Source organism: Podarcis vaucheri (assembly GCF_965113315.1).
Source record: "Podarcis vaucheri genome assembly, chromosome: 9".
In the NCBI taxonomy this organism is placed as follows: Eukaryota; Metazoa; Chordata; class Lepidosauria; order Squamata; family Lacertidae; genus Podarcis; species Podarcis vaucheri.
This window is the reverse complement of record NC_138767.1, coordinates 1,883,139-1,895,942: the sequence shown is the minus strand read 5'-3', so window position 1 is coordinate 1,895,942 and position 12,804 is coordinate 1,883,139. Positions and strand designations below refer to the sequence as shown.

Sequence of the window (12,804 nt, the reverse complement as noted above, 5' to 3'; positions counted from 1 at the left end):
CAGTCTGAGCATTTTCAAGTTATGCTCCGCGGCGACCCGGAGGTAACGGAGTGCGTTACTTCCGGGTTTTGCCGCTCGCGCATGCGCAGACGCTCAAAATGATGTCATGCGCATGCGCAGAAGTAGCAAAACGCAACCCGCGCATGTGCAGACATGCAGTCGCGTCTTACGTTCTACTCAGGATTCGAACGGGGCTCCGGAACGGATCCCGTTCGCATCCAGAGGTACCACTGTATTCCCAACAAAGTCATGCCATGGGTTTGTATAAGGGCATTATGATAGTGGCAGTTTTTTTTTAATTCCTTTCCTAATGATCCCTAATATGGAATTTGCCTTTTTCACGGCCGCTGAACATGAGGTCGACATCTTCACCAAGCGATCCACTGTGGACCCTGAGGTCACCCCCAGTTCAGACCCCCATGTGAAATTTAAGGGTTTTTTTGTTTTGTTTATGTAGAGCTTTCCGAGACTTGATCCTGGCTCGCGGCAGAACGTGAACCTTTTGAATCACGGACCTTGCCTTGACCCGCCTCCCTTTTCTCTTCCTTCTCAGATCCCTACGCCACCGTCTCCTTCCTACACCAGAGCCAGAAGACGGTGGTTGCGAAGAACACCTTGAACCCCACCTGGGACCAGACCCTGATCTTCCATGAGATCGAGATCCATGGAGCCCCCCAGAACGTTGCCGACTCCCCTCCCAACATCGTGGTTGAAATCTACGACCACGACACCTATGTAAGTGGGTGGGAACATGAGAATACACTGGGGAAATGGGGAGGCTAATCTCAAGAAAGGTTTCTTCGGGATACTGAGGATTATAATTATTTGTATGTCGCTTTCAAAGGAAGGCAAAAAGTGGCAATATAGTTTCGTTTTTTTTTAAAAAAATTATTTATGATTTTCAATTTTATACATTTCAATAATTTTATTGTCATTTTAACATTTCGAAACTCGACTTCCTTCCCCCTCCTTCTCCAGTTCCTTAAATTTATTTTTTAATATTTTCTGCATATTCCAAATTAACTCAATCATTTATTCATCTCCTTTAAATGTATACTCTTACAAAACTGCAGGTTAATAAAAATATCTTGCCAATGTTCTTCTCTGTTTGCAGTTTGTTTGTAAATGGTTCAATAAACCATTTTCATTCTTTTATAAAAAAGTTTGTCACCTTGATTTCTAATTTTTCTGATAAGTTTAGTGGCAGTATAGTTAGGGACATAAGAAGTGTCCTGCTGGATCAGGCCAAGGGTCCAGCCCCTCCAGCACCCTGCTCCCGCTGTGGCTGAACAGTTGCCCATTATGGGAAAACCTGCCATCAGGATCTGAGTGCAAGAGCACCTCTCCCCTCCTGTAGTTTCCAGTAACTGAGATTCAGAAGCATCGCTGCCTCTGATTGTAGAGGCAAAGCAGAGCTATCCTGGCCAGGAGAATCCGATGATAGGCCTTTCCTCCGTGAATTTGCCTAATCCTTTTTTTTTAAAGCTATCAAAAGGCTGTTGGTGCCTTTTGTGGAAGCAAGTTCCCTTGTTTAATTGTGCAATTCCTTTTTCTCTTTTAGCATGCATATACATCGTTACTTGTTAATTTCTGTGCCGTCCTTCATCCGAGGGTCACAGGGTGGTTTACAATATAATAACACAAAATTACATAGCAATGAACCCCCTCATCTACAAGGGAGGGGAAAATTGAAACAAATATTATAATCTTAGAATATCTAACTGTGAAGATACATAAAATGAAAGGGTTTAACGTCAGTGAGGAGGAGGCCGATTGGGTTGAGAAAATATCGAATTATTTGGGCAGGTTTGAACAATTTGGGGCAATTAAAATGTTAAAAGTTAAATAAACCTTGTGGAGGGAGGAGTGTTAAGGTATATTGAAGTGTGCATATGGTTGATTTGAATATGTTATTATTGATTATGTATACCCAATGTATCAGCTGCCTGGGGGTTTTCACTGGTTGTTGGTTAAAAAATTAATTAAATAAATAAAGTATATTGCATCTACATGTCGCTTATGTAGCACATCTATGCGCTCGGTGCATGTATCCAGCTCCTGCAATGCTCCTGCACTTCTCATTGGGGCTTGTTGAGGAGAACGTCCTGCTCAATTGCGAAGACGATGAGGATTCCGTCCTTATAAGTACCGTGTTTTTCGCGCCATAAGACGCACCCGACCATAAGACGCACTTAGTTTCTAGAGGGGGAATGCAAGAAAAAACATATTATTTAAAGGGAGCTCTGAGCAGAGCTTGTATGCATCCCAGGCTCTGCTCAGCGCTCCCTTTCACGAGCTGCGTGGAGCGTGTGTGCGGCGCTTGCAGCCTTTTCACTGAGCACTGCACAGTGATCCCTCTTGCTGTTCTGGCTTCTGGGATAGCTGCACAGCCTGCATTTGCTCCATAAGACGCACACACATTTCCCCTTACTTTTTAGGAGGGGAAAAGGGTGTCCTATACAGCAAAAGAGGGACGCGGGTGGCGCTGTGGGTAAAAGCCTCAGCGCCTAGGGCTTGCCGATCGAAAGGTCCGCGGTTCGAATCCCCGCGGCGGGGTGCGCTCCCGTTGTTCGGTCCCAGCGCCTGCCAACCTAGCAGTTCGAAAGCACCCTCGGGTGCAAGTAGATAAATAGGGACCGCTTACTAGCGGGAAGGTAAAACGGCGTTTCTGTGTGCGGCTCTGGCTCGCCAGAGCAGCGATGTCACGCTGGCCACGTGACCCGGAAGTGTCTCCGGACAGCGCTGGCCCCCGGCCTCTTGAGTGAGATGGGCGCACAACCCCAGAGTCTGTCAAGACTGGCCCGTACGGGCAGGGGTACCTTTACCTTTACTTTATACAGCAAAAAATACGGTATTTTCTGGCTCGCTCTGAGCATTCGCCCCCACTTTCAGTGAAGCCATGTGTGTGTGGCTGCCTTGTCCCCCTTCCCTGACTCTCTCTCCCTCTCCCCAGGGCGCCGACGAGTTCATGGGGCGCTGTATTTGCAAGCCGAGCCTGGACCACAAGCCGCGGCTGTCGTGGCATCCCATCTGGAGGGGCGGCCGGGGCGCCGGAGAGCTCCTGGCTGCCTTTGAGCTCATCCAGCGTGAGAAGGTGAGCCGAGGGGAGGCGGGGGTCTTGGACGTTGGGGCAGAAGGCTGCCCAGGGCACCGGCCGAAGGCCTGAGAAGGGTTCTGCCACATCTAGAACCCAGAGGCTGTCCTCTTCTGTCTCTGAGGATGCAGAAATCCAGGGGGAGCTCAGCTACTCCAAGTTGGCTTGCAACCTCCCTGGAAGTCGCAGGACGGATTGCCTGAACCTCAGCCAGTCAAGGCTAATTGAATGTTCTTGTTTACGGAGCAGCGTTTGGCATCCAGGTGGCGGTTTTTATTTATTTGTTTGCTTGTTATAAAAACACATTGTTTCTTTGGCTGCGGGGCTGCTCAGCAGAGCACACAACGTGGAGAGAGAAATTCAAAAACATTAGCATAAAATAGCCAAAAAAAATGATTGCATAAAACCTTTTCTTTCTTTCTTTCTTTCTTTCTTTCTTTCTTTCTTTCTTTCTTTCTTTCTTTCTTCCTTCCTTCCTTCCTTCCTTCCTTCCTTCCTTCCTTCCTTCCTTCCTTCCTTTCAAAATATCAGAATAAAACTGTTTGGAAACTCATACGGTTAAAGGCAGCAGCCGCAGCAGACTGGGATCAACCAGCTCTGTGGCCACAGAAAAAGGCTTGGTGTGGAAAAAATAATAAGAGCCACTTGAAAATCAGGTCTGGTGGGAAGGGGGTGGGTGCTACCACTGAAAAGGCTCTGCTCAAAGTTACTGAAAAGGCAGTCACCTTTGACTGGACTTAACCATCCGGGGTCCTTTACCTTTACCATAAGGCTTAGCTGCTCTAGCTAGTAGCCTGGAGATGCCGCGGGGAATGGAACCTAGGACCAGTGCTTTACCAACTGCACTGGCTCCCGGTGGAGCACACGGTCAGGTCTAAGGTGCTGGTTTTGACCTTTAACCCCCATGCAGTCTAGGACCCATGTGCCTACGGGACCGCCTCTCCTGGTATGTCCCATGGAGGACCTTAAGGTCCACAAATGAAAACACTTTGGAGGTCCCTTGCCTCAAGGGGGTTAGATTGGTTTCAGCTAGGACCAGGGCTTTTTCAGCACTGGCCCCGATGTGGTGGAACGCTCTGTCACAAGAGACTAGGGCCCTGCGGGACTTGACATCTTTCAACAGAGCCTGCAAGACAGAGCTGTTCCACTGGCCTTTGGTTTGGACTCGGTCTGACCCTTATGTTTCCATCTCCTTATGCTTTTGATCTATGGGCTACTTTAAAAGGAGGCTGCATTTTAAATTGCATTTTAACCTGTATTTTAAATTGGGTTTTTCCTCTCTTCCCCCCTCCCCTTTCCCTCCCATTATGTTTTTATTGTGATTTGATTGGTGCTCTGGCCAGGGAGGGTGGGGTATAAATACAATATTATTATTATTATTATTATTATTATTATTATTATTATTATTATTATTATTATTATTATATTTTGCATGCAAGTGGTTGGCATCCCCCTGAGCTGTGGCTCCTTTGTAATCTCCTGCAGGTTTGTCTCCCCTGGACCCATGACCATCTGCTTGCGAAAGGGCCAGTTCACTTACACTGGTACCTCTGGTTACATACTTAATTCGTTCTGGAGGTCCGTTCTTAACCTGAAACTGTTCTTAACCTGAAGCACCACTTTAGCTAATGGGGCCTCCTGCTGCCGCCGCGCGATTTCCGTTCTCATCCTGAAGTAAAGTTCTTAACTCGAGGTACTATTTCTGGGTTAGCGGAGCCTGTAACTTGAAGCCTATGTAACCTGAAGCGTATGTAACCCGAGGTACCACTGTACAGATGTTGAACCTGCTTCTGGTCGTCTCCCTGTTTGGAGGGCAGAACCATTCTCTCTGTTTTCTTTGGACAGGGGTGCGTATCACCCTCTGCTGACCTCCTATCTGTTCTCCTCCATCTGATTGTTTTCCACAGACAGCCTGTTCTGCTTCTGCTGTGGTTAAGTGGGGCCGGTGTTGCTTTTCCAAGGGAAATGCGGACCTTTGAGGCTTTGGGGACAGAGGTGGGGGGGGAGCTACACCCCCCTTCAACTCCTGGGTCTGTTCCCATTAGGGGGACATCTCTCTTGGAGAGCTGAGCCAAAAGTGCAAAGTGTCTCTATGTTTATCTCACTCTCCAGCAGGCAAGGAGTGTGCTGTGCCGGGCTGAGGGAAGACACGTCCCGAGTCCCTGCAGCGGGAAGGAGAGGCTGGTCTGTCTGTGGGCAGCCTCTGCCAGCTGGCACCGCTGGTCTGTTGACATTGGCCGGGGTCAAGAACAGTGCCTGGCAGGAGAAAAGGCAGCCCCGGGTTTGCGGCAAGAGAGGAGCGGTTGGCAGATGGGACAATTTTGACATCTAAGGAGTGTCTGGCTGGCTGGAGCATAACTAGAGCACCAAACGGGGGCACAAATGATAGAATCAGGATTCGAGACTGGGGAGCGGAGCCAAAACTGATGGCCAGGGCTGGGTTTAGGTTTGATGAGGCCCTAAGCTGCTGAAGGTAATGGGGCCCTTTATATGTACAGCTGTCCTTTATCAACAACAAATTGCCGCTGTTTTCTGTGTTGAATAGATGCTATATAGTCACTGATGGACCAAAAAGGTATCTCAAGCCATTTGCACATGTTGCCATGCTACCAGTCCATGTAGAATGTAGGCACCCTATATATAGAAAGGAGCAAACCAGTGATATTTTAGGGAGCAGACTAGCAGGCGGGGCCCACGACTTACATCATAGGAGCCTACACAACACAAAACACTGTTGCTGTAGGTAGGTTTTATTTTACAGTGGTAACTCGGGTTACAGACGCTTCAGGTTACAGACTCCACTAACCCAGAAATATTACCTTGGGTTAAGAACTTTGCTTCAGGATGAGAACAGAAATCGCACAGCGACAGTGGGAGGCCCCATTAGCTGAAGTGGTGCTTCAGGTTAAGAACAGTTTCAGGTTAAGAACGGACCTCCAGAACGAATTAAGTTCTTAACCCGAGGTACCACTGTATTTTTTTTTTTATCTTACATTTTGGAAATGTACATTCATTTTTTTCCCCTTTCATTTTTTGGGGGGCCCTAAGCTACAGCTTGTTTAGCTTATACGTAAATCCGGCACTGCTGACGGCATTTGTTTTTAAACAGAGGTTGGATGTTCACCTGTCAGGGATGCTGTAGTTGAGATTCCTGCCGTGGGAGTTTGGACTAGATGACCCCCAAAGTCCCTTCCATCTCTACAGTCCTATGATTCTACCTGGGCATTGAGTGCTTAATGCACCTCCAGAGATTCAGGGCATTTGCAAAATTTGATATCAGTTGCAGTGTTCAGCACTGTGAGAATCCCATCTCGGAGGATATGACAAGTTTTAAGTTGTATTTCAATCAATTTGTTTTTATATCGGGTGTTAGCCACCCTGAGCCCAGTCTTGGCTGGGGAGGGCGGGGTATAAATATATTATTATTATTATTATTATTATTATTATTATTATTACAGCTTCTAGGAGCCACAGGTAAGAGCTGAGAGCAGGTTGGGCACCAAGGTGGGCATACCACCCCAGAAGGAGCCCAACGTCCTCTGGAAGTACTACTCCATCCCTGCTGTGCCATACGGTCCATAAAACTCAAAATTAAGCATTTATAGAATCATAGAATTGGAAGGGACCTCAAAGGTCATCTAGTCCAACTCCCTGCAATACAGGAGTCTTTGGCCCAACATTGGACTCAAACCCACAACCCTGAGACTAAGAGTCCCATGCTCTACCAACTGAGCTATCCCAACCCGCATTGGATCAGCTAAGCCAAAATTGGGTTTCCATTTAACGTGCCTCGTTGAGTCAAATTTCAGAATTCCACCTTATTTATTTGCACGTGTGTGTGTGTGTGTTCCGGTTATTCCTCCCTGGTATCTGAGTGAAGTTCCTTCTGGCAGCTTTATAGCTCCTGGGGGGTTTGCATTGTCAGGACTAGTAAGAAGAGGAGGCTGAGCGAGGCAAGAGCCCTTGGAAGGAAACCAAGTGTTTTACAATCTTTAAATCTTTCTTTTACAAGAACTCTACATGGTGGCACGGTAGCCGTGTTCCCATTTACAGCCGGGGAACGGAGAGGTTATGGAGTTGCCACCGGAAAAGCTTCCCTGCAGGAGAGAGATTTGAACAGAGCGTTCTGCCCCCCATGGGCCTTCTGGTAGCCCCGAGGGGCCTTGAGGACGCGCTCAAGGCCCTGGGATCAGGGTGGGCGGCTCTGTGCGCTTTGGGCGCTTAACCCCCGGGGCTGGTTAAGGGTGTAGGGGAGGGGATGGCTGGCTGGCTGGGCCAGGGAGGAGGTTGGGGGTGGGAGGGAGGGTCTAATCCAGGGGTCCGCAAGGTTTATCTTGTCTGGACTGGATTGGTCCTGTGGAGATCCCTCCGTGGGCTGGATCATGCCCGCCCGCCCGTGATTTTCAGCATCTGTGCGTGTGCAGACGCGATTTATGGTGCCGCGGAAGCGAGTCCCCGCACCGTGCTGCGCCAGTTTAGCATAGCACGTGAGCAGGGGGCTCAGTTTGGGGGTGGCTTGTGGGCCGGTCAAACGACCTCTGTGGGTATTAGGTTGCTGAACCCTGGTCTAATCCTTCTCTCTCTCTCTTTCTGTCTGTGTGATATATCTTTATTGTTTTAAAATAGGTACCTTTATGCCAGGAAAGCAAACCAACCAACCAACATACAATCAAATAAACAAACAAACATACAATCAAATAAACAAACTATAAATTGACAAACAGACAATAGCAATATATGAAACAACACAGTTCTTATAACTAACATCATTTGTACTCCCAATGATGTGAACGTTTGTAAAACTTAAAAATGACTTCCAATTATTCTTGCTGTACTTTATCTGTTGATCATCTTATACCACATAGTTACATATTTCTTATGTAGTTTCTATTAACTTCCCTAATCCTTCTCATGGTGCCATTGTCAGAGCTTTGGGGCTATTTTGAAGGGTACGTTCTCTCAAATCTTCCTGGTTTGTGTTTGTTCTTCTCCGTATTTTATCATGCTAAGTTCCTCCGAGACCTTTACTTCTTATAAAGCAGCCATAGGCAAACTCGGCCCTCCAGCTGTTTTGGGACTACAACTCCCATCATCCCTGATTGTTGGACTCTATGAACAGACAGGTGGAATAGACACTTTCACATATATGGATCTTATGCATAAACTGATTAGAGAATGAACTGATCCACTGGGTCTTCTACTTTTTCCGTTGAACTTTATGAACTACTTCTGTTGAAATCTACAATTCAATACAATGAATAGTATATATTATTTTTTCAAACATATAGCTGGTTACGTCTTGTGTGTTTATTGAATGATGCAGAACAGAGCACAAGAGGTGGGAGGGCAGCACCGAATTTTAGCGTCACACAAACTTTGAGAGCCCAAAGCCTGCTGCTGCCCTGGTGCAACAGGAAGCAAGCTGGCTCCATCTCCCACAGAATAGCCCTTCAGATATCTGAAGATGGTTGTCCTGTCAGCTGCCAGTCTCCTCTTTTCCAGCCTAAACACACCCAACTCCCTCAACCATTCCTCATCAGGCTTGGTTTCCAGAACAAGATGATTAGGAGACTCTGAATGCAATGGCTTTCAAAATGGGTCTGGTGACTTCTGCCCATGGAAAGTCATGGCCCTGGGGAGAATGACTGACTGGGGCCATTTGGGGAGCTGGTTCACTCCAGTGACCCTGCGTGAGATGCCCGTGACAGCTGCATTTCATGGGGCCATTGCGCTGCTCTTGGCGCATGAGAATGGGGCCTCAAGTGTTCCCACATTCCAGATGGAGGCGCTGATACAGGTCTTTGCTTTTTGCTTCCTTCCCACAGCCGGCCATCCACCACATCCCTGGCTTTGAGGTAAGAACCCCTTTCTTGGCTGTGATTTCCAGGAACTGCTGTGTGACTGGCTGCCTTTGCCGTCTCTTCTCGTGACTGAGTGATGCTGATGGCGAAGGGCCTGCTTGTGTGGCGAGTTCCCGCACCCCCCCCCCCAGTGAAAGTAAAGACACGTGACACAATTACTAAGGTTAATGGCTAAAAAAGGCCACAACTTTATTGGTTATAGGTGATGAGCGGTATTGGCTTAGGCACTGGTCCTAACCGACTATATCCGACTCCAGCCCATCCGCTTGAAGTCCGGGAAGGGTTAACCACCAGTAGGGGGAGACCTGCTGATGCACATCAACTAGGAACTCCCCCGGGATCACCGATGGAGGGGGCGTGCCTTAGGCCCTCACCCCCATAGGCTTCAGACAGGGCCACACCCCCTGGAATCCCTTACTGGACTACCCTTCAATTTGTGGGGCAGGTGATGGCATTACCTCCCCTCTTCCATCTACAGAGCAATACCAATGCGTAACTGCCAATACCAAGAAAGTTGTGACGATTTGCCAAGAGGTAGGCAAAAACCAAGTGGCTGGTGCCAATTTGCCAAGTGGAAGAATTCCTACCAGGCCCTTTAACGGTGACCAACCAAGGTCCATAGCAAGGTCAAGGAACGAAAACCTTAAAGGGCAGGAGGGTGGGAAACCGGAGCACCTGGAGGCGGCAAAAGAGGGAGATCCCCGGCCACTCCTGCGTTTAAATCAGGCAGGCCACACCCCCTGAGCCAGCCGATTGGCTGGCCAGGGGATGACGCAGCCAGGGATTTCCCCAATCACGTGGGGGCTGGGCTCCAGCCTCCGTGCGTGTGGTGGGGCCGTGACGCCTGCAATTCCACCTCCTCTCCAGGGCGGAAGTGGCTCTAGCGAATCTCTGGGCCTCTGGTGCCTGGTGGTCTATGGTGTGTTTGCATGAAGTGTGCACGGTCAAGGAATGGAGGGTGTGCTTCAGCCCTCGAGAGCCAGTGTGGTGTAGTGGTTAAGAGCGGTAGTCACGTAATCTGGGGAACCGGGTTCGCGTCTCCGCTCCTCCACCTGCAGCTGCTGGGTGACCTTGGGCCAGTCACACTTCTGTGAAGTCTCTCAGCCCCACTCACCTCACAGAGTGTTTGTTGTGGGGGAGGAAGGGAAAGGAGAATGTTAGCCGCTTTGAGACTCCTTCGGGTAGTGATAAAGCGGGATATCAAATCCAAACTCTTCTTCTTCTTCTTCTCTTTGAACTGTGGCTGCTGAGTTGTTCCTTGTGAGAGACAGAGCAGGCCTTTAAGCTCTCCTTAGAAGCTGCATCCTGGACCCCTAGCCTAGGGACGGGGAAGCAGGTGTTGGGGGCAAACTGTGGCCTCTTGGCTTCTCTGAATGAACTTTCCCCAGTCCACAACCCTGTTTTGGACTACAACTGTGGTCAGTCCCAGAATTACGTGGGCATGCTGGCCAGAGCTGATGGGATTTGTAATCCTAACCCATAGAAGGCACCTGGTTGGAGAAGCTGCCACCCTCCCTTTCCCAATGTCTAGCTACACAGCTGTGCCCAGCAAGTTCCACCCGTTGATGCTCACAGCGTCTTTAATTTATTTCCCAGTTAAAAACACATTTATATACTGCCATTCCCCTTGTTTGGATTTGACAACAGCGTCTAGCAATTCAGCTTTGAATCTTCAGAGCTAGCCGGCTGTCGCTTTTTGAATTTGCCGATTTGCTATAAGCAAGAGCTGAATGACATCCAGCCATGGATAGGGCGCAAAATACCGTTTCTAACGCTGAAAATTGCTTTTTGGATGTGTGCACAAAACACTGGCATTTCTGACGTTTTTCTGTCTCTGTCCCCATCCTGCCCTCTTCGCTCCACTTCCTGTGCAATTGGGAAAACTCCGCAGACCGAGCTGTCGTCCGTCTTCGATGAGGTGAGGCTGTTTGGAGAACTTTCTCTCTTTCGCCTTCTGTCTCTCTTGGTGTGATCCAGGAAACTTGTCGCACGTGATCCCCCTCAAAATGGGAGCTCCACCACAGCCCAGGAGCCTGTCCATCCATCTCACCTGTTTGTAACAAAGGCCTTAGGTGAGCTGAGGCTCACTGGAGAGCACTGCTGCCCCTAGCCAGGATGGGACCATCTCACCTGAAGACCCTCCAGAGATGTGTCCAAGGATCATGCCAGCCCACAGTGGAGGAGGAGTGAGCTGGGGGCTTCTCCACAAGGTGGACCATAGATCAAGTCTCTCTCAGACCCCCAGCCCATGTAGCTCAGTGTCAGGGCTCCTGTCCCAAGCCCTGAAACAGAGGCTCCTCAATGTAAGAAAACAGACTTGTTCTGAGTTAGCGGGACCAAGTGACCAACAGCCACCCGTGGAAAACCCAATTGCCGTTTGCTCTGATTCAGTGGCTGTTGTTCTGAGTTAGTGGGACCAAGTGATTTTCCGAGGGACTGTGGTGGGGTGAAGGCAAAACCCCTCGGACTTGTGGCTAGAAAAGGAAACCGCTTGAGCATGTGTGTTATGTTCTGAGCTGAATAGGATCCAAAAGGCAGCAGTCTGATTGGTCCTAGATCAATAGGATTCAGAATACAGCAGTCTGATTGGTCCTAGAACAATAGGATTCAGAATGCAGCAGTCTGATTGGTCCTAGAACAATAGGGTCAATAATGCAGCAGTCTGATTGGTCCACAGGAGCCACCCAATCCAGCTCCAGGTGGAAATGAATCCGCAACCTGATTGGCCTATAGGTGAATCCTGTAATTAGCCAATCACATGGGGCCCATTGTGTAAATAATATAAAGCAGACATTTTGGGCGAACTTCCATTCCTCCTCACCACTATGAGCAGACTAAAGAGAATAAAATCCACTCTCGACTCTGAGTATATTTCAATGTGCTTTCTAGAAGTGTGGCCAAGTCCTTTATTCGAGGTGTGTAGTAATTCAGGGGCATTGCCCAAGGCACCACTAGGAAATCTGAGCTGAGCCTGAGACTGTATGAAAGCGCCCAAGATGTCCCAACAGATGGGAATACGCCTCTGGTCAGCTTTTAAAGGCGAGACATGGCACCCTTGCTCATGAGACTCTGCATGTGAGGATGGTGTGCTTGGGGCTGCGTGCTTCCCTAAGAGACAGGGGTTCATTTGCTTTCCACCTGCACTTTGGAAGTATGGCTGATCTGCCTTCCAGGATGCTCTTAAGAATGGCTTCAAGCTCATGCATGGGGAAAGCTTGGGAAAGAAAAGCGCATGGCTTTGTTAGATCTGCACAGAGAAGCTTCTCCCACTTCCATGGAGCTTTCTTTCCAAGAAAATTGGGGTTGAGATATCTGGGGACAGGGAAGGATAATGGGGGACTTTGGGTTGAATGTGGAAGATATAAAGGTAAAGGGACCCCTGACCATTAGGTCCAGTCGTGGCTGACTCTGGGGTTGCGGTGCTCATCTTGCTTTATTGGCCGAGGGAGCCGGCGTACAGCTTCCGGGTTGTGTGGCCAGCATGACTAAGCCGCTTCTGGCGAACCAGAGCAGCGCACGGAAACGCCGTTTACCTTCCCACCAGAGCGGTACCTACTTATCTACTTGTACTTTGATGTGCTTTCGAACTGCTAGGTTGGCAGGAGCAGGGACCGAGCAACGGGAGCTCACCCCGTCGTGGGAATTCGAGCCGCCGACCTTCTGATCGGCAAGTCCTAGGCTCTGTGGTTTAACCCACAGCGCCACCTGTGTCCTGATGGCCCCATACCTGAGGCCAGACTTGGAAGGAGAAGCTCATTTCCTACACAGGAGTCTCCCACAGATCCAGGCTGTGGCTTCCCCCTCTTTTAAAAGCTCCAGAGAAAGGAGAAATCTGGTAGCCCCCCATAG

The 12,804-nt window shown here is 49.0% G+C and overlaps 1 protein-coding gene across 7 annotated transcripts in view; it reads left to right on the top strand.

The window, feature by feature from the left end:
• DYSF (dysferlin) overlaps nucleotides 1-12,804 on the top strand; it is a 185,343-nt gene that overhangs the window by 105,736 nt on the left and 66,803 nt on the right. For all 7 annotated transcript variants that reach the window (XM_082236251.1, XM_082236250.1, XM_082236247.1 and 4 more), the window contains 4 exons: nucleotides 554-735; nucleotides 2,954-3,094; nucleotides 8,920-8,949; nucleotides 10,847-10,873. In XM_082236251.1, coding sequence (XP_082092377.1) covers nucleotides 554-735; nucleotides 2,954-3,094; nucleotides 8,920-8,949; nucleotides 10,847-10,873 — 380 coding nt within the window. The remainder of the gene's footprint in view (nucleotides 1-553; nucleotides 736-2,953; nucleotides 3,095-8,919; nucleotides 8,950-10,846; nucleotides 10,874-12,804) is intronic.